The sequence below is a fragment of the Pelodiscus sinensis genome, chromosome 9 (genome assembly GCF_049634645.1).
Source record: "Pelodiscus sinensis isolate JC-2024 chromosome 9, ASM4963464v1, whole genome shotgun sequence".
Taxonomy (NCBI): Eukaryota; Metazoa; Chordata; order Testudines; family Trionychidae; genus Pelodiscus; species Pelodiscus sinensis.
In genome coordinates this window covers 9451623-9478874 of record NC_134719.1, presented here as the reverse complement: position 1 = coordinate 9478874, position 27252 = coordinate 9451623, and the positions used below count along the sequence as shown (strand labels likewise).

The following is a 27252-nucleotide window of genomic DNA, read 5'->3' as shown; positions in this document are numbered from 1 at the left end:
ATCCTGGCTTCATTTGCAATTTTGAATGTCTGCATTTGCATCCCTCTCTCGAAAGAGGGTGCAAGTGTAGACATAACCTTAGAGAAGAGTTGTTAAGTCAGCATATGCTCTTACTGTGCACCTAGCATCAGGGAAATACTACCAATTATAGTGTTATACTGTTTTATTTATTCAAAGCATAATCTCTACACTCCCAAATCACACCCCATTTGCACAGATGAAGTTAAGTGATTTGCCCAAGTCCACAATGGGAGTATGTTTCAGCGCTGTGATTAGAAAAGTTACTACATTCATTCCCGTAGACCAAGATGCACTCTTTATAAAACACATTTTGGTATTACCTCAGTAAGTTAAAGGCTGTTTTGGAGTCTGTCATAGAATGAATGTGAGAGAGTAGAAAATGAAAGCGTGCTACCCCACTTTCGATGTTTGGGAGAGTCTGATTTCTCTGTCTCCTCCTGCTGTTGTAAATTAATAAATGAATAGCTTCTTTAGAATAAAAGTCTCATATTTGTCTGCAGGAATACTTCTTTGATTCCAAAGTATTGACAGATGGTGAGCTGGCACCCAATGATAGATGCTGCCGTGTTTGCGGAAAAATTGGTCACTACATGAAAGACTGTCCAAAAAGGAGAAGGTGGGTAAAATGCATGAAGCAATCATTTTAAATTAAAATGTATTTAATTCAAATCATATTGAGGAGGACTTTCATGTATTACATTTTAAGGCAGATCAGAATAACATTGTATTACAGAGTATAGTTTCTTACTATTTGGCAAGAATGGGTTAAGGAAGTATCCTTGGAACATTTGAGTGTTTAAAGGGGCCCAGCAGCATGAAACAGTGAGAAAAGTATAGTATTATTATGGATACTGGAAGTGAGGAGAGAACAAGAAGACAGAATAGGGATATATAGGCAGAGGAGCTGGGAAGGAAAGAGAATACAATGTTTTTCTTTTCAAACTTCCCATTTGTCCTTCTGAAGAGTCATTGATCTCACCTTCCCACACTTTTTTTGCTTTGCTCAAGCTGTATGACTAACCACACCCAATTTCCACTGCTGTCCTGAAAGCATGCATGCACACATGCATGGTTAAACTAACAAGATTTGTATTAAACACCAGTATTATCATCTGCTCTTTGTTGCAAACAATTCTGTAGCCATTGTCATTACCTTGTTTATATAGAATGTAAGTTTCGGAAGAGGGATACATTTTGCCACATGACATTAAAGTCTACAAGTATATAAATGGTTACAGTGACTGCATTGGAGATTGATCTTCTGGTATTTGATTTAGCAGCCCTACTAAGGACCCACTAAATTGAATGCTGGGGCACCCCGGTCAGCACCGGAACTCGTCAGTTCTCAAGGATTAAGGGAAGCTGATGGGAGCATTTGCTCCCGTCGACCTCCTGCTGTGGAGATTGCTCCATACTCAGCTTAAGGTATGTCAACTCCAACTACGTTATGTACGAAGCTAGAGTTGTGTATCTTAAGCTGACCTGGCCTAAGTTCATGGACTCCTACGAGCTATTCCTTACAAAGCCCAAGCACTGGAAAGTGTTTCCCTGGGGGCTCTGGGATAGTTACGTTTCACTATGTATGTTGATCATGATATTCCCTCACTGGGCATAGGAATTGTAGAACTGTGCAGACATTAATGTTTTGGCACCAGTGTTAATAAACTTTACTGTGTAGGCTGAAGAAAAAGGAGAACGAGAAAGACGATGAAAAAGATGTGAAGGAAGAAGATAGGGAGACTAGAGAGAAGAGATGTTTCATCTGTGGGGATGTGGGACATGTTCGAAGAGATTGTCCTGAATTCAAACAAACTCGACAGAGAAATAACAGCCTGCCAGGTAAAAAAGCATCCATGACAGCTTCTGTTACTGTCATTAGAAAGTTTTGAGGCCTTTTTTACTCTTTTGGGGTTTCTGCACAACCCTTCTTAACATTGCAACTTCTCGCATTTGCAGCATCTGTTACCCACTGTCATCGTCAGCTTCTTTTTTCTGAAAGGGATGTTGCCTCAAGCATTAGAGTCTGTGGACAGAATCTTGAGTACTCAGATGCACTAAGTTTATTACAGGACACAGTGAATGGGAAGAAGGTGTATCTACGTCACCTTTGTATTCTCTTTATCCTGGAAAAAGTTGGGAAAGTGTTTGAACCCCTGCATAATTTAAAAAATCCTAAGTGCTGCTGTAGGTTATCCCACCAGGAAAGGTCATTGACAGGTGTACTTTTGCAGGCTAAGGATTTAGCATGTGTCACTGGCTTACCATACTACACCATGTTGAAAGGGCCAGAAGTGATTGGTGTAGAGTGAGCTGCACCAGTTTAACCCTTCTTGGGTATTCCCCTATGTAAGCAGAATCCGGAACTGTTTTATGCTGCTTGGCCAGCTCAAAGCAGCCCCAATAGAGGCAAGCATCCTAATTCTTGTTCACTGAGAGCCACAGAAAAGTAGACAGCATGTGGCTCATTCTTTTTATAGTGATGACATCAAGGAGATGGTTTAATTAACAGTAGGTTTTATTTGCCTCTTCACACAAATGAGCATTATGGTTGTCAAGCAATTAAAAACATTAATTATGATTAATCATGCTGTTAAACAATGATAGAAATCATTTCTTTAAATATTTTGGATGTTTTCTACATTTTCAAATATATTGATTTTAATTATAACACAGAATACAAAGTATATAATCTCGCTTTATATTTTAATTACAAATATTTGCACTGTAAAAAACCAAAAGACATAGTATTTTTCAGGTCACCTAATACAAATACAATAGTGCAATCTCTTTAGCATGTAAGTTGCACTCAGAAATGTAAAATTATGTAAAAAAAATACCCTGCATTCCATTCAGAAATAAAATATGTACAACATCAGAGCCAAGCACCATTCCAGAGGACATGCATCCATGCTAATAATGAGTTCTGTGTGGTAAATGGTCCAAAGCAGAGCAGATCAACTCATGTCCATTTTTTTCATCTGTGTCAAGATGTCACCAGCAGAAGGTTGATTTTTTTGTGTGGTGGTTCATATTCTGTAATTTCTGCATCAGAGCATTGCACTTTGAATACTTCTGACAGCATGCTCCTCACCTCCTCTCTCTCCAATTTTGGAAGGCACTTCAGAGTTTTAAACTTCATGTTAAGTGCTATAGCCATCTTTAGAAATCTCATATGGATGGATACCTTTGCATTTTTTCAAGTCTTCAGTGAAAGTTTTCTTAAAACAAACAGCATATGCTGGGTCATCTCCAAGATTGCTATCACATGAAATATATGGAAGAACGTGGATAAAATAGAGCAGGAGACATATGAGTTTCCCCCAAGGAGTTCAATTACAAATTTAACTAATGCATTATTTTTTTAACAAGCCTCATCAGCACTGAAGTGTGTCCTCTGAAATGGTGACCAAAGCATAAAGGGGCATATGAATGTTTAGGATATCTGGCATATACATATCTTGCCTTCAGGATACATTGTAAATAAGCAGACAGCATTATATCCCCAAAATGTAAACAAACTTATTTGTCTTAGCAATTGGCTGAAGTAGGACTTAGTGGACTTGTGGACTCTAGTTTAACATTGTTTTGTTTGTGAGAGTAGTTATGTAAGAAAAAAAAATCTACATTTATAAATTGCATTTTTATTAATAGGAGATTGCATTACACTATTTGTCTGATTTTAATTGAAAAAATTACTACTTTTATCATTTTTACAGTTCCAATATTTATATTAAAATAATATAAAGTGAGCACTGTACACTTCGTAATCTGTGTTGTAATTGAAATCATTATATTTGAAAATGTAATGCCACTCCTCCACTTCCCACAGCTGGAGAAATGGCAGGGCAGCTACACCCTTCCCCTAAGGATTTTCCCTCCATTCCTGTAGCGGCAGGGGGCAGTGCCTGGGAGTGGTGGGGAGTGCAGAGTCATGTGTGCCCCTGGGAGCAGGGTGCCAAATAAGCTACCTCACCTCATCCCTCTCACACCCAGACCCTGCAATGTCCTTCCTGGCCCAGGAAATTGTTTAATCCAGGATACACTGTTTCCCAGGATTGTCAGATTAATGAGGTCCAAGTGTATTAGAATTGGAAAAGACCCAGAGAAAGGCAACAAAAATGATTAGAGGTATGGAACAGCTTCCATATGAGGAGTGATTAAAAAAGACTGGGACTATTCAATTTAGAAAAGATACAGCTGAGGGGGGCACGATAGGAAATGTATAAAATCATGAATGGTGTGAAGAAAGTGAATAGACAGAGTCCTGTGTGGATACAAAATTTGTATCTCCATCCGCACCTGTATTCACAAAAATGAGCCACAGATATCTGCATCTACATCCGCAGATGAGGATACCCACAGACCTAAAGCAAATGTATAGAAATCTACACATTTGCTAGCTTCTAAATACAGATATGGATATTAATTTTGTATCTTGAAAAATGAGCCCGGATGTGGATACTGGTAGATACAAAGTGGGTATCCGCAGATGTTCAGGACTCTATGAATAGAGAGGTGTTATTTACCCCTTCGCATAACATAGAGCAAGTTGGCCCCCTCCTCTCAGTGTAATAAATAGGCAGCAGGTTTAAAACAAATGTAAGGAAGAACTACTTCATGCAATGCACAGTAGCCTTTGGCACTCATTGCCAGGGAATGTTGGTAAAGGGCCAAAAGTCTGAGTTCAGTTAGATAAGTCGGGGGAGGACAGGTCCATCAGTCACTATTAGTCAAGATAGTTAGGGTTCAACCCCATGCTTTGTGTATCCCTAAGCCTCTGACTGCCAGAAGTTATGACGGGATGGGAGGGAATGAATACACTTGATAATTATCCTGTATTGTTCATTCCCTCTGAAGTCACAGCAATGATCATAATTAAGACAGGCTACTGAGCTAGCTGGAGCAGTAGCTTGACCCAGTACAGTTATACTGGATCTCTTATGTTGTCTCTTAACGTATATTAAAACTTTTGTTTGTGGTATTTTCTTGTGTAGGTGCCCAGTTGGTCCGAAGCCTGGTAAATGCACAGTTAGTGACTGGATCAGTTCAGCAACAACCTTTGGAACGACCTTTACGTACCAGACAACCATCAGAATGTGTAAGTTCCAATTAGCTTAAAATAATATACTTTTAATTGTAATGAAACAAGCCAACCTGATGCTTGTTAGTGAAATGTTTGCACTAATTGCTCTGAATGACCTCTGGGCTTTATAATGACAACAGTGCATTCACTCAATAGCACTAGTTAGTGAGGTTGTCTCAGTTTCCATGCATTGTCACTTACAGATGAATTGCGGTCTCAGAATGAAAACTGCATGAGCAGTCCTCATTCTGTGCAGTCAGCAAGACTAAACTGTCTTAGAGATGAGCTCACTAGAAATGCATGTAGGTAAAACTAAATCTGAACTGAAGCACAGCTCAGCTCAGACATGCAAGAGACTGTGAATTGGTGATTTTCATAATTCTGTCTCCTCCCCTCCCAGCTTAAAGAAAAATCAAACAGCTCAGAGCAAGCTATTAAAATGAAAAGAAAGGATAGGAATTTCCATTATGAAGAGACAAAACATCCCTTATGTTGCACTTCATAATTCATAATGGATTTTTAAATTTTAAAATGTCTTGTAGGAGTAAGTCAGTTGTATTTTATTAAAACTTGTATATAGCTGTTGTACTAGCAGTTGTCTCTGCCAGTTCTCTACCCTTGCCATGTCTTCTTGGTTTGATGTAACTGGCTTAGACTGTTGCAGGAGTAATTGGAGTAGCAGCAGGGACAAACCCATCTGCTGAGCTGGTACTTTGCCTATTGTACATTGTCCACCGTGACACTTAAGAGCCAATTTGTGGGCTGTCAGTGTGGAAGAGAAACCTAGATTGGGTGATATTTAAGAGAAGGGTTACTGTCCTACTGGCTGTTAGAGGGAAGAACCTGCTGATCTAGGCAGAGGAAAAGCAGCCACAGCAATTGACCAGCTTCAGGAACTCTGTTAAGAATTGTGCCAAGGGAGCAGGGAAATTATCTCTTTCCCTGCCAGGCCAGTTCTTGGCATGCTCCTTTCCCTGTGGCAGCAACAAGCAGCTTTCCCTGGCTCTTCCCTACTCCTATGTGAATCTCCTGTATGGGAAGCGCTTGGAGAGAGAAAATAGCCTGCTCTCTTACTGATGCTCTAATAACTCCTCCTCCATAAGCCTGGAACCAAGAAGTGATAGATGAGGCTGGGTTTTTGAAGTGACAATTTCTCATGTGTTACACTTACTGGTGTTGTAGCTGTGTCAGTCCCAGGATCCTACAGAGACAAGGTGGGTGGGTGAGGTAATAGCTTTTATTGGACCAACTTCTGGTGAATGGTGTTTGAAAACTTCTCTCCCCCACCGGCAGAAGTTGCTCCAGTAAAAGATATTATTTCACCCATCCTGCTGCTCTAATTTCTTATAAACAGTTTAGATAAAACTTCCTGGGTGTTTACTGTAGAAATACTTATAAAAATGCATGGAAAGGTAAGAGCCACTCTTGAACCCCTGGCTGAGAAGGGAGGTAAACCTTAGGGTTTTGAGGGAATTAATGAGATTCTGTGCTATAAGTGAATAGGCAGATAAGGACACTTCTGACCAAAAATCAACCTGAGGTTGGAGGAGCCTAATAGCGGCTTAGGGCAGTTGCCCAGCAAAACATTTTTGACTGTGGGATGTGCCAAAGGACCTTAACAGGCCAAATTCTGCACTGGTGAAAATCTAAGTCACTGGAGCTTTTTCAGTTTACACCAGGAGAGAATTTGGGTCAACATGTGTCTGAGCTCAGATAATGTGTTGGTGGGTATCATCTGCATTCCTAGTGAGGAGTGTTATACGTCAGGTGCTTATTAAAGAGAAACACATTAAATAGCTAGTGAACTAATGGAAATACGTACTTTTTTTTCCCCTCCAGTCTGATTCGCATCAGTCATCTTACTCTCCACAGCCTCAGCAATTTACACAGAATTCCTCTCAACCAGCCTCTATTAACCAGGCTCAGCCACAGCCAATATCCCAGTCTAAGCACGTTCCACAGACACAGCAGGGTGCACAGCCACCCCATCAGGTCCAGCTGCCTTTGTTTAACTTTACCCAATCTCCCCCAGGTCAGTATTCCACCTTGCATAACCTGGGACTACTTCAGATGCACCATCACCACCAAATTCAGCTTCCCAACACTTCGTGGCCTATTCATGGGCCCATTATTCATTCTGCACCGGGTAACCCTCCTCATTCAACAAATGTTCCATTTTCTATGAGGTCTGGCAGCAGCACCACCACAAATAACCAGAGCAGTGTAAGCTTGAATGATCCCAGTATCATCTTTGCACAGCCTGCTGCCAGGCCCATGGGAATCCCCAGCACTTCTCATGAGGGACACTGGCACAATCCTGTGACAACAAACTCACTGGTGAACAATGGCACAGTGGGGAATTCAGGTAAACTCTTCTCTATTGTATCAGACAGCTCACACATTGTGTACATATGCTAAATGTTACAGAACCAGTTAAATCTATGAATCTGTTTTGCGTTAAAAAAAGTGTGAAGTTTAAAGAACAGAGTCACTTACATTGGCTGTACTGTTTTACACTTTTTAAAGAAAAATTGCACCTTTAGGCGGTGGTGGCCATTAGTCCTGCCATTAGCTTCCACAGGAAATACGGTGGCACTCTCCATTATGAAATTCAGTATTATTAGTGCTGGCAGAAGAAACTGAGTTTTTGCATCAATATACAAAAGGCAATGGAAATGCAACAGTAAGGCTGAGAAATCCAGCACTCAATTCAGAAGTCCAATAATTAAATATGAGTCTTAACTATAATTCTATGAATGTTTTCTATGTTTATACCTTTATTATTAGTATAATGCTTTAGATACAAAAAGTTATGTTAAAAGAACATGAATAAGGTTGCAAAGTCATATACTCAAAAGTTAGGAAATTCCAGAGTGAAGATTTCCTGTTAACTGTGATTCAATCCCCTTGGGCAGATGCTGGCTTAGAATACATTATCATGTACTGTTTTTATACAGAAGCAATGCTTCATTCAGTACACAAGATACATGGTGCTCACTTAGGGCATGTCTACACAGTAGAACAAAAGTTGAATTAAGATACGCAACTTCAGCTATGTCAGTTGCGTAGCTGAAGTTGAAATAGCTTAATTCGGCTTTTGGCACTGTCTACACAGCAGGAAGTTGAAGGAAGAACACTCTTCCTTCGACTTCCCTTACTCCTAGTAAAATGAAGGTTACAGGAGTCGGAGTAAGAAGTCCTCCAGCTCGACATTATTTTGAAATAACAGCTTGCTGTGTAGATGTTCATTTTGTTAATTACTGCACACTATTCAAACTATTCTGCTCTGAAGGTAGAATTACTAATTTGCTCATGGACTCTTGCTGTGGTGCTTATCACTATAACATCTGAATCCTTCATGAACATTAATGAATTAATCTTCACAACACTTCTGTGAGGGACAAGGAGAGATTGAAGAGAAAAATTTCCACTAATTTTAGGTGCCCACTTTGAGAGACTTCCTAGGGCCTGAGTTTCCAGCATACTTAATATTTTCAACTAAACTCATCAGTAGCTGTGCTTTGAATATATAAGAAGCTTTACAATGCTAAGTGCTCAGCACTTCTGCAGATCAGACCCTGGATTTCATTTCAGATAAATGAGGAGTACATAATTAGTGATCACCTTTGCAAAGTTAAGTAACTTCAGTGCCATCAGAGTTTCTCTGTAGCAGCGTCAGGAAAAGACTCCAGTTCTCCAGAGCAGCATTTAAATGTCTTTAACTATGATACTGTCCTCTTTGCAGTCTCCTGCTCCATTCATTACACACATTCCAGCTTCTGCAACAAATGAGTCAGGGGTCTTACAGACAGCAGCCTCCTTTATTACACAGCTCTGATTCATCCCTAAAACACCATTCATCCTATTTACTGAGTCAGGAGTCCCATGGAAAAAAGTTATGTGATCTTATAGGGGACTGTATTAAGATTGCACAGGGAACCTTAAATTTGGCATTTCCTAACAATTTGAGTACTTGCTTTTAGTACAGTTTTTTGGTATATAATTTGCTAAGATTTGTTACCAAATAACCCAATATGTTAAAGCTTTTTTGCTTGGAGCAGTGAGAAGTACATGAGAGTTGATTTCTGATATTGCAGAAGGCTTGAGGCTTTTAATTTTTGTAAAAATATTTTAAAGTTCTGTATATGAAAATGATAGAATATTATACCATCTTCTGCAATTGTAAGTTAAATATACAAGAGGATAGAGTTAAGATTGAGAATTCAACTTTAACTTTTGGAATGCCCTGACTTCTGAGTTCTTAATTTCTCATCCTTAATATTCCAGTTATCCTTGAATGGAATAGCATACATACTGTATAGTACTTGAAGAGGTATTTTAACATTTCTTTCTAGAAATACGCATTAAGAGAAATTAGAATTGTATTTGTATTTATAGAAGGTTTATTAAATGTATAAATATTAGTAAAATTCCATTATTTCACCACTTAAGGATACACTTTTGTAATAGGAAGATTGCCCTCAGGCCACACTTGACGTCAGTGATGGTTGAAGATCTTTTCAGGATCAGATATTAGTATTGTTTTTGAGAACCTGTTAGAGCTAGTTACCACACATTTATTTTTGTACTGAGGGGCAAGATTTTATATTATAATATTAAGTGCTAATTCAGCTTCTGACACCAAGCTAACGTATTACATTAAAATTGAGTCATTAAGGCAACAAACAATAGTTTTGTGTGAAATACAATTGATTTATTAAAATTTTAACTTTCCAAATCTGGCTGCTTTCAGTCCTACACAGTTAATTGTTGCCATGTAAATTGTATTTTATGATCGATTATTTCATCTGAACTTTGCAACATGCTTTTCTCTTTCATTTGAAAAATAGATCAGGGTTTCCAAGGACAGTTTGGTAAAAGGAATCCTCCATCTGTCCCGTGGGACCATGGGACCCCTACCCATTTTCCTCTCATACGGGGAGTGTGGCCTTACAGTATGCCTCAGAACTACATGCAGCAGGGAAATGCCAGCTATCCACCGAACAAACCTTTCTACCCTCAAGGTACTAGAACAAATAAATAAAAGCTGTCTTTCTCTTACTGTTTCAGTGGCTTAGAGGCTGATGAAGCATGTTTAAGTATTTTGTTTGTTTGCTTGGAAGCACAATTTGCATCCCAACAAAGTCAGCTCAACACTTCATTGTCTTTTTAAATGAGACTTTAAAATCCAAGGTCCCTATGTTTAATGCATGAGCACAAAAATTCTTTAATACTTTCTGAAAGAGTAAGGGTTTGCATTACTTTTCTTGACTAAAATAACCCCCTTTACCTGCCATTCACCCTTCTCCCCTTTACTGTTGCCTCCAGTGCTAGAGTTGCTTATATTTCAGTGGGATAAACAAATTCCTGTGGATTTATGCCTCAAACCTGCAACTGTTTCATCCATGAATATTCCTAACTCACTATGCTTGTGTTCCATATATCAGTTTCAGGGGACTACTTGTGAGTAAAGGTTAAAGGATCAGTCTCATAAGGCCTATTCCTTCAGCATCCTCAACTCTTACTGACTTCAGTGCAGTCTTGCAGGGTTGGGCTCTTAGTTCGTAAAGGCCAGGACAGGAGCCAGCATTCACACTCCATAGCAGCTTTGGTGGTGTCAGCCACTTTTATCCCACCACAGGCAGCTGAGCAGTGGCGTGATCTGTGGCCCCAGCTCTGAGCACAGCACCAACTTATGCCATATTGGCATGGGAGCAGATCATGACCACAGTGGTCACTGTGCACCTGCAACAGCAGTCAGTGCAGGCACTGACCCTAACACCAGTACCAATGCCAGCACCGATTTTGGGACCACAAACTGCACTGGTACCAACAACTGATTCTAGGCACATTGCCATGCAGCCAACACCAGTGCATCTTTCTGTGCCTCCTAATGCTCCACTGCTGGTACTGACCTGGTTTGCAATTCCAGTACTATTGGGTGTGAGAGACTCTCAAGGAGGTGATGGCAGGGAGCAACCACCGCTTCTGGTGGCATCATCTTCTTCCTTGCCCGATGAAGCAGTAGCAGATTCAACTATCTCTTGAAGACCCTCAGATCCTGCAGCAGTTGTTGTATAGAATGGCCCAAGATTGATATTCTAACCCTTGAAGGTCCTTTCAGGATTGTCTTGCCACTGATTAAGAATGTGTCGGACATGATAAAGACCTTGTGGCAAACCCGTCTCGCTGTACGTGACCAAGAAAAACAAAAGATGTTACTATGTCCCCTTTAAAAGAGGTATGAGTATCTTTACTCACTCGCAGCTGGACTCCTTGGTCCTTCTGGAAGGAAACGGGGAAAAGGCTTAATAGATATGAAGTCTTTAGGCCTCTAGACCTCTTCCACCCAGGGAAGGTATTTCTGCCTGCAACCTCAGAAATGTTTTTGTACAGCAGAGTCATCAGGATGATTCCAGGAGAAGGAACCAAAGCAGGAGGAGGAGGCCTTGCCAATCGTAGGCTCCCTAAGATGCCTGCTGGTCCAAAGCCAGCCTTTTGAAGGTTCTGTCAAGGATGACACACTACATCAAATGCCAAATCCACACCAGCTGATCTTTTCTTCACGACTGTTCCCTTTCTACCGTGCTTGGTCCTTTATTATATCAGACAAATGGGTGCTCAGCATGGTAGAAAGGAGATACTCAATCCAATTCTCGTTCCTCCCTACCTTCTGCCCCACCCCACCCCACCCCTTCTCTTCAGGGAGCCTTCTCATGAGTGGTCACTTTGTCCAGATGTTGCCAACTTGAGTTTCCAAAGCTGGGGTGTTCCCCAAATGGATCCCGTTACCACAAAGCACAACAGGAATTGCCAGCATTTCTGCTCTTTTCAGAACCAGGGTCAGTCACAAATGTTTTCACATTGTAGTAGAGAAGCCATCTTCTGTTTGCCTTTCCACCCATTACACTGGTCTACAAAGTCCTCCTCAAAATCAGGAGGAATCAAGTGCATGATATTCTGATCACTCTACCCTGGGCCTGCCAGCATTGGTTCACTTCCCTCCTGGACATGTCAATACAGACCCTGATTACCATGCCTCTTTACCTGGACCTTCTGACACATGACCATCACTCACACCTGGAATTGCTTCACCTCACAGCATGGATGCTCCATGGTTGAACTCGGCAGAGCTCTCTTGCTCAGATCAGGTTAGACAAATTCTCCTTGGAAGCAGAAAGCCATCAATAAGGGCCACTGACTTTGCCAAGAAGAAGCAATTCTCCATTTGGTCAGTACAACAAGGGACTTCCCCAACTCCAGTCTATACCTCTGATATTGGACTGTCTGCTATACCTGAAGCAACCGGGCCTGGGAGTGTCTTCCATGAGGGTTCACCTAGCAGCTATTTCTGCTTTTCACCTTGGGGAGCAAGGTCACTTGGTTTTCACCAACCCACTGTTTAGCCATTTTCTAAAGGGTTTGGATAGCTTGTACCCCCATGTTTGCCAACCAGTTCCTGCTTGGGACCTGAATCTAGTTCTCTCCAAACTGATGGAGCCCCCTTTTGAACCATTGGCTTGCCCCTTTCTCTGAAGGTGATTTTTCTAGTTGCCATAACCTCGGTAAGGAGGGTTTCTGAGCTTAGGGCCTTAGCATCCGAGCCACCATATACAGTGTTTTATAAGGACGGGGTCCAGCACCACCTGCATCTGGCGTTCTTATCAAAGGTGGTCTCCAGTTTTCATATGGGTCAGGACATTTTTCTCCGGTTTGCATTCTAATGCTAGGAAACAGAACTTCCATTCCCTCCATGTACGGAGAGCGCTGGCTTTTTACATTGACAGAACGAGGCCATTTAGAAAGTCACATCAGCTATTTGTGGCAGTTGCTGAGAGGAGGAAGGCCCAGCCAGTTTCCTCTCAGCGCATTTCTTCATGGATAGTGTCTGTATCCATGAGTGTTATGGCCTTGTGCAGATACCTCTGCCCCTGCTTATGACGCACTGTACCAGGGCCCAGGCTTCCTCCATGGCTTTCCTTGTCCAGGTTCCTACCCAGGAGACTTTCAGGGCAACAACATGATCCTCCATACATAACTTTTGCCGCACAGTGTGCAATCACTCAGAAGTCTAAAGATGTTGTAGCCTTTGGGAGGGCAGTGCTCCAATCAGTTGAACTCCGACCCCTGCCCCCTAGATTTTGGGCTTGGAAGTCATCTGATTGGAATGCACTTGAAGAAGAAAAAAATGGATATTTGCCTTTTGTAACTGTTCCTCAAGATGTGTTGTTCAAGTCCATTCCAATATCTACCCTCCATCCTCTCAGTCGAAGTAGCCAGCAAGAAGGAACCGAGTGGGAGGCTCAGTGGCACCCTATCTTGATAGCCATTTTGGTGCCACTCAAGGGAGTGCTGAGGCCAACCATACGGCTAGCTGCTAGGGGAAAAAATTTCCAGCTACCGTGCACATGCACCCTCACATACCTGACTGGAATGGAATTGAACACCACATCTTGAAGAACAAGTTATGAAAGGTAAGTAAATTTTTTTTTAAAAATGAGTAGTCCTGTGGCCCCTTAGAGACTAACAAAAATATATAATATGAGCTTTCATGGGGAAAACCCACTTCAACTAAGGAAATGGGTTTTGCCCATGAAAGCTCATGATACTATCCATGTTTTTGTTAGTCTCTAAGGGGGTCTCAGGACTACTAGTTGTTTTTAAAGTAACAGACTAAATAAGGCTACTCCCCTGATACTTTTTAACTGTTTTTTTACTATAACTTAAATGAACTCTGATAAACTAATGTGAAAATAAAAGTTTATTGATGACACTATGGGATTTTTTATGATGCCTAATATATTGAATATAGCCAAGCTCTATTAAGTGCATCTACTTTGCTAAAATAATTGTAATCCATTTTCTTTTAGCTGGTCCACTGATGCAGAATAACCAGCGATTCTCGCTTCTGTCTCAAGGACACCCACACTTGAATATGAATTACATTCAGCAGAAAAAATGAAATGTAATGGGAGGGTGGAGAAAAATCAGGTTCTGATTTAAAATCTTAATGCAACATGTTTAGATACAAGATTATTTAAGACTGTTTTTAAACTGTATCATTTGTATATAGATATGATCTATAGTTTTTACTGGTATCACAAAACTGAGTGATACAAATTTCATCTATTTTATTACCCTATTTTTAAGGGCAATTGTGTTTTGTTTTATCTTGGTAAACTGTAAAGAGAGATTTTTAAAATTAAGTTCTTTATTTTCTATTAGCTGTATTCATACTTTGGTTGCTTCAGACTTTATATATATTGTTCTAAAAAATAAAATTAGAAAGGGATTTCATGTGTTTTAAAAAAAAAATTGTCACTTCTATTCTTTACAGAACTATGTAGTGCCAAAAAACTTTTTAAAAGAAAATAAAACAAAAGTGCAAAACCAGGATTTAAGGTTTTTCCATGCTTATATAGTGTTAATATGCTTGGTCCATACTTACGTAATTAATATAACAAATAAAATGTATTTCTAACTTAAAATCTTTGAAAGAATTTATATGAACACTGTAAGTGACTTGGAAAAACTGGGTCACATATATTCAGAACCAAAATGTTCCTGATCACTCGAAGTTTTAAAAAAATCATTATCACCACCATTTGCTATTACTGAATTTTCCTGATCACACATTTTCCTCTAAATATACTCAGTATATATGGAGGAATAGAGTATACATCTGCTTCCACATTCACAAGCTTGCAATCTCATTACGTGAAAGTACTCTACAGAAGTCAAGCTGTGCTATGACATAGGGCACAGTTAAGGGGGAGAGGAACCTGTCATTACCGTGCATCATATACTCTGTAAGTTGATATGGCTTAGTATATTCTGTAGGGGTATATTATGGCTTGACATAAGTTGACAGAGTGGCAGTGTAAACATGATTTGATGACTTTCTTTTTGGCAACTTATGACTGTCGACAGTACTTTTGTTGCCAAATCTTTCCAGTGTAGACATAGTCTTACTCAGAGTTCCTCTTTCATGCAGGAAAGGGAAAAGACAGATAGGAATAATTCTCAGATCTATCAGAGAGCTCTAGAGAATGTCAATGTTTTGGGGAAAGACAGATTGCTGAATATGTGTAGTTCACCCCATCTTAAAAAATAATGGAGGTGTATAATGCTATTTTATTAATACAATTTCTCAGCATTTATGTAATACTATTTTCAAAATGATAGAAACATTAATAGTTCCAGCATCTTATCAGGTAGGTACATAAATATCACCCTTCTTTTGCAGATGGGAAAGCAGAAGAATGTCTGATTAATTTGCTCTAAGTCATTCTACTAATCCCAGGGGTGGGCAGTACTTTTTGATGAGGGTAAGTGTTCAAGGGTTGCACTCTTCCATGATATTAATAGAGGTGCAGGGTATAGGATGGAAGTTGGGTGCAGAAGGGCGCTTGGGGCAAAGGATTGGAGTGCAGGAGGGAGTGTGGGATCTGGGAGGAAGTTTGGGTGAAGAAGGGGGTTGTGACCTGGGGCAGGAGACTGGAGTGCAGCGTCCAGGAGGGAATATGAGTGCAGGAGACAGTTTCGACCTGGAGGAGGAGTGCACGAGGGAGTGTTGGGTCTGGCAGAGGGTCGTAACCTGGAGCAGGAGTGGGATGCAGGGATATGGGTTGTGACTGGGAGTAGGGAATTGGAGTGCAGGACCTGGGAGGAGGTTGACTTGGGGCAAAGGTATAGAAGGGAGTTGACGTGGGGCAGGAGTGGGGGCGGGGATTGGGGTGCAGAGTCTGGGAGGGGATAGGAGTGCAAGGGGAGGCAGAAGTCTGGATGTGGAGAGAGGGGCTAGATGTGGAAAGAGGGTGCCAGAGGCAGGCTTTGGCCAGCTCCCTGCCAGCAGCCCAGAAAGTTTCTCCTTGTCTTCCATGCCTCTGCACCAGTTGCAGGAGCCAGGTGTGGCTGTGAATGCTGCAAACCCAGAGGCTGTGTCTACACTGGCATGAATTTCCGGAAATGCTTAAAACGGAATACTATTCCGTTTTCAGTTTTTCCGGAAAAGGAGCGTCTACATTGGCAGGCTGCTTTTCCGGAAAAGCCCTTTTTCCAGAAAAGCGTCTGTGGCCAATGTAGACGCGCTTTTCCGGAAAAGAGCCCCGATCGCCATTTTCGCGATCGGGACTTTTTTCTGGAAAAGATTACTGGGCTGTCTACACTGGCCCTTTTCCGGAACAGTGTTCCGGAATAAGGACTTATGCCCGAGCGGGAGCAGAATAGTTTTTCCGGAATAGCAGCTGATTTTGTACAGTAGAACATCGTTGCTTTTCTGGAAATTCAAGGGCCAGTGTAGACAGCTCGCAGCTTATTCCGGAAAAGCGGCTGATTTTCCGGAATAAGTGGCCCAGTGTAGACACAGCCAGAGGGATAGAGGTACTTCACTTTTCCAGCGAACTGGAGCGGAGAGATTGTGCTGGAAGGCAGGGGAGCTTCTCCCATATGCTCCCCATGGGCTCGCAGCATTCAGAGAGCTGCTTTGAGCAGCGTGCAGGGGCAGGACGGGCAGGGAACCTACCTGAGGCTCCCACAAACTGGATCTAGCAGATTAGTGGTCCGGATCTGGTCCGCAGGCCACGCCACCTGTGTGCTAGGCTTTTAAACTGGGGTGGCCCAGATTCAGCCCGCCTAGGGCTTTGATCCAGCCTGCAAGGCAGTTCCAGATCCCGCGCATGTTGCATGGGAACTTGAGACGTGCGAGCCCTTTTAACTGTTTCTATTTAAAGGGCTCATGCCTTCCCCACACCTGTCGGGCAATGTGGCACAGGGAACACAACAGCCCTTTAAATAGAAACAGTTAAAAGGGCTTGCAGCTCCCAACGCCTCTAGTGAGTTGCTAGGGTCCTTTCATCTGTTTCTATTTAAAGAGATTGTGCCTGTTGGGTGGCTGCATTGCTGAACAGCCACTCAGCAGGCACAAGCCCTTTAAACAGAAGCAATTGAAAGGGCTTACAGCTCTTGGTCCCACTGGCCCATTACCTGGGAAGCGCAAGCCCTTTCAGTTGTTTCCATTCAACAGGTTAACAGGCAACAGGTTAGCAGCAGAGGCCAGGAGCTTCGAGCTGTGTTATGTGAATTCTAAGCGTCCATCCCAAACAACTCTGGGAGGAGGCTAGCCCCCAGCAACCCTCCCGTCTGCTTCCATTGGTCAGAAATCAGAGGGGGAGAGACCCCAGGCCAAGCAAAGCTCCTCATAGAGTAACTCTCAACCCCGCCCCTTCCAGGTTGGCCTGCGGCCACTTCCGAAATTTGTGAAGTGCCCCCCTCCCCCAAAATTATTGCCCACCCATTTTAAGCTGACACCTTTTTGTATTTGTTTTTAAAAATTCTTTCAATTTAAAATGCATTGCTGTTTAGTTTAATTGGAAACAGTCGTGTTCGTGTAAACCTAGATAATATCTGATTTACCAGTCTTTTTAAAAAAAAAATCACGGGAGTATTTTTATATGATGACTCTTACTTGTGCTCTATCTCCTATATAATTTTAAGATAGAGACCAAACCTGAACCCACCATCCCCAATGAAGATGCTCTATTGATTTACATGGTATACTGTCATTTTTCAGTCCTTCCTACATCAACATTTTGTGTTTGACCACTACTCTGCATTGAGTGGAACTGCTTCTCTTATTACTCCTGCAAGGCTCAGTAAGCTGTACGGTCACCCCCAAGCCTTTTTGCTTATTTTTAAGAGTTGCTAAAGTGTTTTTTCAACAGAATGGGCACTATCCTCCAATCAGTGATTTTAATAAGTGATATGTATCTGATGAAGTGGGTCTTTGCCCACGAAAGCTTATGCTCCAACACTTCAGTTAATCTATAAGGTGCCACAGGACTCCTCACCGCTTTTGCAGATTCAAACTAACACGGCTACCCCTCTGATACTTTAATAAGTGTATATTTAGTAGCAACTCAGCCACATCATTCAGCACTTGTGACCAGTCCTAATTATTTGTTATTTATCAGCTTGTTTCCATAAGTCTTCATTCTTCTCTTTCTAGTCCCTATCTGGAAAGTTTCTCTCTCCTCACTGGCACGGCCATGTCAAGAAATTATTTATCTTCTCTGTAATAAGCCTTATCCATATCTATACCTGTAACACAGGTAGGCTAGAAGGCACACACCCTTCTCATGTAGTACTTGTATAATACATAAACTTGTAATGGAATTTGTGGACCTCTTACCAGCCATAGTTCTATTTTTATTTGCTTCTCTTATTGTAGATCTCACTGGTCAAAAAAATACCGGTTTTGGTTTGAGTGACCTCTGATCTTTAATCAAACATATTTAACTCTAGACTAGTTTAACTTGTATCTTTACTGGGGAGTGCAGGTTATTACTTATGCAGGCATTAGTTTATAGGCCCAGTTAAGCCACCTAACTTATGTTGAAAACACCACCACACTGAAAGGAGAGGTTTGTGTGAGGAGGGAATTAGGGATGCCACCTGAATAAGAGCTCTCTTTAACTACAGTTAAGAGACAGCGTAAGTATTCAAAGGTCAGGGCATGAAACACCCCCTCCTTTTCCCTCCCATTCTGTAGAGTTATGACTGATGCAGTTTATTTAGATTGTGCTTTTGTTAAATGCTCTAAACCCTTCCAAAACTTTTAAATGCTCTAAACTTCAAAACCCTTCCAAATTTAAGCACTGTGTGTTCAAGCTCTCTAGTCCAGAATTTTCTGGTCTGGAAACATCTGTCATGATTTTAGTTAGCCAGATGTCCACTTTCCATGGGTGTAGCCTAGTTTCTGCAGTCCCATGAAGTCTGTTTACAGCAAGCAGTCCTAGCTCTTAGTGTTCTGTGCTGGTAAATTAGAGCTAAATAACCCTAAATGTCCTAACAGCCCAGTAAGCAATGGAAGTATTAGTAATGCTGCTAGACAGTATTGACCTCCCATGGTTCAGAAAATTCTCTGGTTCAAAACCGGTCAGGGCCCGAGGGTGCCAGACTAGACAGGTTCAACCTGTAGAAACTTGTGTTTTCTTCCTGAGGCTGCATACGAACAGTCTAAAACAACCCCTCAATTTCATTAGATGTGGTGTTAATTTGTAAAAAGAGGACCCGTAATATAGTTATATTTAGGGTTGCTGTGAATGGCATCTGGTCCAGAAAGTTGGCAAACCTAGTAATCACTGACAGTTTTTAGTGCAGATACAGGGAATTGCCATAGGGAAGAAAGTATAAAAGGAAAAGCAGACACACTAAGGAAGAATAAAGGCCTAACAGTATGATGATCATGCTGTGAAGCTTTTCCTCCCAGTGAGACTGACTGTGACAATAGCATACCAAATAAATGACAACCAAGACTTCAGTTATTATTCACAAGCCTCAAATTGTTCCACTCACAATTTTTTGCCACTCAAAACAACATCAGTGGGAGTGAGGACTGAGTACTCCTACAACTAGATGCATGACTAGCATTAGAGAACATGACCCCTTCATATGGAATGGTATTGTTGTAAGGTTTGAGAAACTCAACTTTGATCCAAGTGATATGAACAGTTTATGTACACTAAACCAGGAATCTCTGGTCCAGCTGGAACACAGATGTTCCTAGACCAGAGAGTTCAGGCAGCAGGAGAACCGGTGACTGGAAGCTGGAATTTACCTCCAGAGGGTCAGCAAACTCCCCTTTTCAGGACCAGTCATATCCTACTTTAGTAAATTCCCTATTTGGTCTAATGTCCAAATTTCTTGAGCTGGAAGCTAGTACTAGCTGTTCGTGTGTATGTTTGACGGTTTAAAAAAGCAACTTGAGGAGGAGAATTTCTTAGTAAATAAAGGTTGAGTGTTACAATTCTGAGCTCTGCATTTCACCTGCTATTTGCTGCTTTATTTGGCTCCACCTGCCTGATAAGTCTGTATTCATTGTTGAATAGTTAGTGATAAACTTTGCTTACAACTTACATGACCTACTATCACCATAAATCTGTATGTTTGTCAGTGAGCCTGTCCAGTGAGTCCTACTTCAAAGTAGGAATAAGAGATCCTCCGGAAAAGGGCTTTATTCTGGAGGATCGGGCCAGTCTAGATGCTTTTTTCCGGCTTTTCCCCAAGCCGGAAAAAAGCGGCGGACATCTTTATTTAAATCCCCCGCGGATTTCCCTATTACAAAGTTTAAAATTAGCATGCCCCTTTCGTAAAAGGGGCCAGTATAGACGTAGCCTAAGAGCTAGGACCAAAGTTAGTATGCAGCTTCCTCTTATAACTTAAAGCAAAGTAAGGGTTTGGTTATGCCAGGACAATGGGATATGCCTAGAATGAGATCCTTTCCATGTCATGAGAAACAGAGGGTTGTGCTTGCACAGACAGCTATAATGTCCACAGGGGTGTAGCAAGGGGCCAGAGATAAGGGCCAGGACAGCTATTTACTATATATTTGAGAGAGTGTCTGTCTGTCCCCCACTGGGGGACATGTACCCCTCTCCTGTTTGTGCCGGCTGCAGCAGCTATGGACAGGCAAGTCCCACCTGAGCCTCCCTCCCTCCAGGTGCCCTTTAAGGAGCATGGAGGGGGGGAAATGAACGAAGCCCTTTCTCCACCCCCACACTTTGCATGGTGATATTACTGGAGTTGCTCAGGTCAGCAAATCTTTTAGTGCAATATAAAAACACACATTTGATAGTTTGTCTTGTTAAGGACATTTACCAAATAGCTGATTAGGGTTTCAACAAAATATTCATAGAAAAAATCTTTAGATTCATTTAGCATTGTTCATGTAAATGCCTGCCAACAAAGTTATATGGGAACAGCAAGTGGCCTTAGGAACAAGAGCATTTAATAACAATTTAAAAAATAGTACAAAGTATTTTAAACTTCTTGATCTTGCTCTTGTGCTATTTTACACTGGCTTTCAAGAAAGCCATTTAAAAACAAACATCCCCCTGCTAAGAAATGCTTTCTACTAGGAGGATAAACAAATAGTGTACATTAAGATTCTTTACCTTACTTAAAAAAAAAAAAAGCTTTCTTGTACAAAGGAAGTGGTGGGAAGGAGGATTTAAAAAAATCTGACTGCCAAAGGAGCCAGTACATAGCCTGCTGTTCCATAATGTAAATAGGCTGCTATGGTACAAGACTAAACAGCCTAATGGATTTGGTCCATTATTCATTCCCTCGCCGACTCTTCTTATGGCTCTTTTTAGATCTGAAACAAACAAAAGTTACTTATGTCACTATGTATTCAAGTGAATCTGCGACAATGGAAATTGTACATTGCTTTATGGAAGACAAACAACATTCCAGTAATCCCAGTGCTGGCAGTGATGATGCATCATAGAAAGCTGCCCCACAAATAGACCTGGTTTTAAGACCAATGATAGGAGAACGATGGTATGAAAAGTTGGTACACCCTCCCCCTCCCCCCACGTAGTGTGAAAAAAAAAATCTCAATTTAGGTTAATTGTAAGGAAAGGAGGCCCTGTACTTGTTTGCAGGGACACTTTCAATGAAATGGACATCTTTAAATAGTAAGACAGCTGGCTTGTACCTTTCAGGTGACTTAGAATGGCTTCTGTGCCTGTGGCTACGATGATGCCCTGTTGAGATAAGGTAAATTAACTTTTGTGTGTGTACTCGTGAGAACAATCAGCTGAACACTTCTCATCAGGCATGGTTATTGATAAATAGATTTTAAAATAAACTTATACACTGAAGTCCTGCATATTAAGCTGGTTTGCAAAACACAATTGTTTAATTTTAGCCTTTTTATAAGCTGAACATATGTATTAACTATGGATAGAGTTAGGGATGTAAATGGTTAACCGATAGGCATCAGTATATCTATTTCCATTACCAGGGCTCGACAAATCCATTTATCTACTTGCCCGTGGCGAGTAGATATCAGCTGGTCGCCCCCGTTCACCAGTGGTGCACGCATGCGCAGTGCGGGTCTGGCACATGCGCGGTGCAGGGCTGGAGAGTGGATTTTGCCGTGGTTTGTCAAGCCCTGTCCATTACAGTTACATGCTGGTTAGTCACCCTGTGCTGCAGGCTCTGAGGTATAAAGCAGTGTTTCTCCAAGTGGGCTGCTCCGGTTTGATTACTTAACAGCTCCCCTTGGCTGCAAATGGCAAACTGCAGCCAATGGGAGCCATGAGGCTCCTTGATTGCGGAGCTGTTAAGTAAACAAACCAGAGCAGCTGGTTAGCAGTTCTGAGAAACGATGGTATAAAGCTATACAGCAGAGCTTGCAGGGAAGCTAGCTCCCGAAAAGTGGGGCCGTAAACTAGGATCCAGTTTGTGCCAAGAATCGGCTTATAAACTGGCTCCCAGTGCATACCTGCTCCTGGGGAGCCTCCTGTCACTCTTCACTACAGGCTCTGCAATATAAGCTGCACTAGCTCTCAACCCCACTCCTGGGGAGTCAGCTGCACTGCGGACTTTCTACAGCAGATGTAACTGCTAGAATTTTTAACCAATTTTTTATATTCCAACTACTAGTTGACATCAGGAATTAGATTTTCCACCACTAGAGCTATGTCTACACTCACGGCTTCTTGCGCAAGAACATCTTGCTCAAGAAAATGTCCACACTGCCATGTGTGAGCTGTGCTTTTGCGCAAGAGCATCCATGGCAGTGTGGACGCTTTCTTGCGCAAGAAAGCTCCGATGGCCATTTTAGCCATAGGGCTTTCTTGCGCAAGAAATCCCTGCTGAGCGTCCACACTGCCCTCTTGCACAAGACCTCCTGCGCAAGAGGGCTTACACCTGTCAAAAAAGAGCGTAGCTCTTGCGCAAGGAGTCCCCTCTTACCACGCCGTACTGTAAATTTACTGGTGCAAGAGCAAGCGGGCAGTGTGGACGCTCTGCAGATTCTTGCGCAAGAACGGCCGTACTTGCGCAAGAAGACGCGAGTGTAGACATAGCCTAGGTGTATTGCTGACAGACATGCCGTAAGTCCCAATAAGCGCTAGGGTACCTGGAGATTTAGATCTTGATCTGTGGCGCCTTTCCCGAGACCTGCTCCGGTGTCGCCTTGGGCTTTTGCTGCGATGTCTCTCCCGACGTGGTGATGGACTAGGTGGAAGAAGTCTGTTAGACAATTAAATTTTAAGCAATTTTTATAATGCAATTTTAAAGCAATAACTCTCCTACCTTCTCCTTTTTGGAGATCTGCTTCGCCTGTGAATTTAAAAAAAAGAGAGTGGATGGATTATTAAAAACTTAGGTGAAGCATTTATAAAACTGATTAACATTAGTTTTAAAGCTTTGCAAAATCATCAGATGAATATTCTGGGTGAAACAATGTTTGTAACAAAAGATCTTTTAAATACATCACCTTCTTGGAGACCTGCTTCGGCTCCTCCTGTATCGCAGAGCTGGAGATCTGCGGGGTTTATCTAGGTCTCTGTAGCCTCTTCTGCGATGATCAGGGGAAGGTGCCCTATCCAGCTGAAAGCATTGAAAAAATACATAATTTTGTAAACATTCTGACCTTCATGTTAGTTATGAACAAGAATGCCCGAGCAACCTTTCAAAGTTCAGTAGTTTCTACTCAAACTAAATACTTTAATAATTGCCTGGATTTGCCAGTGTGGTACACAAACACATTGAAATTAAACACAAGCCCATCTCTTGCTTCTCTGATACCCTCAAAAATCTTATCAAAGTGGATAAACAAACGAATTCTGATCACTATCACATGCTGCTGTTATTTTTATAAGAATCCATTTGAAAAGGAAAGAATAGATTTAAGTTAAGAGTTCAGCAATGAATAATTCTAAAGAACAGAGTATTTTGCTGCTATTATGACTAAGAAAATTTCCATTGACACTGTACAGGAAGATTGCTTTCCCATTCACAAGGGCTACAGGCAGAGGTCAAGCTTCCTCACAATTAGAATAACTTGAGAACACTTTGCTGCTTAAGATATTTCATAATCAAAAGTAAATTTATCTTTAAAATATAAACTGAGGGAAATTCACAAACCTTGTCATCCTCTTCCTCCTCCTCCTCGCTGGACTCTACATCATCCATATCTTCTTCTAAAGCACTAACCCGAGGCTCCAATTGTTCTGCTTCTTCCAGAACATAACGTTTCTAAAGAGAAACACCAACTTTCCATATTATGTAATCCAAATATAAAACAAAAGTACATCAAAGTCAGATTGACTTTGCAATTGACAGTTGTAAATTGCCTTACACTGGCAATTTAAAAAGCTCCTTAATGTGCTATCCATTAACAAGGCATTGATTAACAGCCTACATACCTGCAATCGTGGCAAAATGATATCACACACACGTTCACTGTGGAGGAGTTCATCAATAAACTCATCCACATGCATCAGCTCAAATTCTGGAAGAAAAATAATTAGTATTTAGAAAAGGGTACAGCATTCATCCTAATTAGTAATACTTAACATTTGTGAGGATTGCATCTCCAAAGTGCTGTTTAAAAATAATCAATATATCTCAAGGGCTGGGAAGATTATTAAAACTATTTTATAGATAAGGAGATCATGGCAGAGCTAAGATTCAAAAGTTCCTGAGGGCGAATCATACCTCTCTTCCATTGTCTATTGAAAATTGATTCCGCTGTTACAAACGAGTTGAAGGTAAGTACACAGAATCAAGGCAGCTAATTTAATACTACCGAGGCAATATAGCAGTGAATGACTAGCAGTGATGAATGAATAAATACAAAAAGCACTTAGCAAACAGATATTCTTCCTCTACATATACAGTAATTCCACATATACAGTAATTCCTCATTTAACACGTGCCTGCTTAACACATTTTTGCAATAGCACGATTTTTTTTAGGGAACGTTTTTTGAATTACATGACCGTCTCCAGAATAACACGATTTCCCCAGCTGGCCCATTTCTGGTGGCTGCGCAGGGCTTCCCTGGCCTCCCTGAAAAGCGGCGGAGGGTTTGCCACTCGCAACGCTGTTCCCCGCTGACTCCCCCTCACCGGACGCCTTGCCCCCTTTCCTCCGCCTCTGCTTGCAGGCTGGTGGCTGGGTTTCCCCAGCCGGCCCGTTGCTGGTGGTTGCGAGGGGCTTCCCCCACCTCCCTGCAAAGCGGTGGAGGGTTAGCCGCTCACCGTGTCGTTCCCCAGCCACCCCCTGTCGCCAGATGCAGTGTGGATCCTGGCAGACCCGTTACAGGGCCTTACTCCCAACCCAATCCCCCTCCACTCTCCACCCCTTCTCTACCCCTCCCTGATGTAACCCAGACCCTTTTCTTCCCCAACCTTATGTCCTGGTCCCAACAGACACCACTGCTTGAAACGCAACCCCCACCTTTTCCATTATTTACAATGGGAAAATTGACCCCGCATAACACGTTTTCACTTAACACATTCATTTTCAGAAACCTATCTATAGTGTTAAATGAGGAATTACTGTATTAGCTTATGTTGGTAAAGTGTACAGTTAGCATTGCCTAGCACTGTAAACTCTGAGTTTCCTGATAAAAGGCAGACAATGCTGTAGTATGTAACACTGGTTATATAAAAAATACAGACATACCCCCATTTCTGTTTTGACTTTTTATTTTTCGGTAGTCATTGTACAGTGGTTCGAGGTACTTGTAGCAGTCAATAGCAGTGCCTGTCAATCTCATATACAATGCTCCAAGCATTCTGACATATCTGAAACACAAAATGTAATATAGTAGCTTACAAAAATGATTATTTATCTTTGCTGAACAATCTACAATTCCAAATATTTCTCAGAAGATGACTGATTTAGCACAACAATTCGGGACGCTCAAATTTTCTCCTTTAGTATCTAATCCTTTGAGCTCACTATGGATTTTGCACATACAGGAACTGTCCCAGAGCTGATCAAAATGCGAAACAAGTGATACTCAGACTGAAGCTCAAATATATCCACTGTGTCACTACAGCATGTAATCTTAAAAAACTAAATTATTATCCAATCAAGATGTTTTTACTATATTAACCAGTTGTAGCTGATAAAATACTAATATCTGGGTCAGTCATTTTCTGTGACTATATAAATTAAATATTTTCTGTCCAGAATTAACTCACACTACGGTAGCTCTGTTAGGCAACGGTGATCACTCACTTGGCCTCTGAACCATTAAGGTCTGAGTATCACTATGCTTGAAAACTCAGGTGACCACGACCACCATAAAAAGACAAAGTTTTTGTGAGGGTAGAAAAGAGGTGTCATTGAGATGAAAATTGTAATAGGGAAACGTCCATGGTATGGGGCACACCTTTTGGGAAAAGGCATGGAGAAATGCATGATTTTTCAAGACTCCTCTCCTATGAACAGTGCATGGAAGAACTGGCTCTTTACTGTAGCCAACTCTGGGCCACTTTGTCCATAATACCCATTTTTCTTTTCTTTTTTGCTTTGAGTTTATGTCTCTGATATGACAGCTAAAGGAAAAACGACAATTGCTTACTTGAAATCCTCGTTCTTTATAAACTCAACAATGATGTCCTTTTCAGGTTGGATCTGCAGCATTTTCAGAGTCAAGCAGAGGAATGGGGTAGGCTTGATGTTTCCGCCATAAACGCCACCAACATATCTCAGTTCCATGGCTTTGTCTACCACCAGCTCAGCTAGGGCAGGGAGATACGAATGGCAACAGCTGGAGCATCAAAAGGGATGGGGGGCTCGCACCACAGCAGCGGGCAGCGGGAGGCCGGAATGGCCGGGCTGGGGGGTGCTAGGGAGGCTCCTGCCAGGCGGGTCCCCCCCTGCGCCCACAGCAGGGGCCCCGCCAGCGCTCGGGGATGCGGATGGAGTAACTACCGCCCACCAGCCTCCCGCCCCCGAAGTCCCAGCCCCAGCCCCGTCCAGACGGGGGACGCCGGCTCCTTCCACCCGGTCCCCCCGCCCCAGCCCAGCTCCCGCCCCCCGGGCGGCCCTACCCGTCAGGCCGAAGCACTCCTCCTTCCAGTACTTGGATTCGTAGATGCGCGTGCGGATGATCTTCTCCACCAGGTACTGCGGGTTGGTGCCGTGGATGCTGTGCGCGTCCTTCACCGTCCGGTTCGCCATGGCCGGACCGAGAGGGAGGAAAGGGGAACGGTGGGACTTGCACACCGGAGCGCGCAAGCACTTCCGCTTCCGGCGGGAAACGGCTTCGCTTCCGCCCTGGCGCCTTGCTTAGTAGTCTCACTTCCGGCTCTGTCTAGCCCCTCCCCTTCCCCCTC

The 27252-nt window shown here is 42.1% G+C and overlaps 2 protein-coding genes across 8 annotated transcripts in view; one reads left to right on the top strand and one right to left on the bottom strand.

Annotated features, from left to right (window-relative positions):
- Window positions 1-14592, top strand: part of TUT4 (terminal uridylyl transferase 4) — an 84807-nt gene extending 70215 nt beyond the window's left edge. For 4 of the 7 annotated variants that reach the window (XM_075935978.1, XM_075935975.1, XM_075935976.1 and 1 more), the window contains 6 exons: window positions 522-637; window positions 1700-1860; window positions 5016-5119; window positions 6944-7469; window positions 9955-10128; window positions 13975-14592. In XM_075935978.1, the coding sequence (XP_075792093.1) occupies window positions 522-637; window positions 1700-1860; window positions 5016-5119; window positions 6944-7469; window positions 9955-10128; window positions 13975-14066 (1173 nt within the window). In that variant the 3' untranslated portion in view covers window positions 14067-14592. Of the gene's footprint in view, window positions 1-521; window positions 638-1699; window positions 1861-5015; window positions 5120-6943; window positions 7470-9954; window positions 10129-13974 lie in introns of those variants that run through there. The other 3 variants (XM_075935979.1, XM_075935980.1, XM_075935981.1) reach the window with 3 other exon arrangements.
- Window positions 14593-20772: 6180 nt separating this feature from the next.
- Window positions 20773-27176, bottom strand: PRPF38A (pre-mRNA processing factor 38A). Its single transcript, XM_006126397.4, has 10 exons — window positions 26968-27176; window positions 26496-26655; window positions 25589-25710; window positions 24325-24410; window positions 24044-24154; window positions 23394-23506; window positions 23210-23236; window positions 23034-23131; window positions 21603-21651; window positions 20773-21260 (listed from the first exon to the last, which is right to left on the bottom strand). Exons 1-10 carry the CDS (start codon window positions 27095-27097, stop codon window positions 21218-21220), a joined length of 939 nt encoding a protein of 312 aa, XP_006126459.1. The 5' UTR covers window positions 27098-27176; the 3' UTR covers window positions 20773-21217.
- Window positions 27177-27252: the final 76 nt, after the last annotated feature.

Coding starts and splice junctions, on each gene's coding strand:
- PRPF38A (XM_006126397.4), bottom strand. CDS start 27,097: ATGGCGAACCGGACGGTGAAGGACGCGCACAGCATCCACGGCACCAAC. Junction 24,155..24,324: donor TCATTTTGCCACGATTGCAG/GTATGTAGGCTG, acceptor GTTTCTCTTTAG/AAACGTTATGTTCTGGAAGA. Junction 23,237..23,393: donor CGAAGCAGGTCTCCAAGAAG/GTGATGTATTTA, acceptor TTAAATTCACAG/GCGAAGCAGATCTCCAAAAA.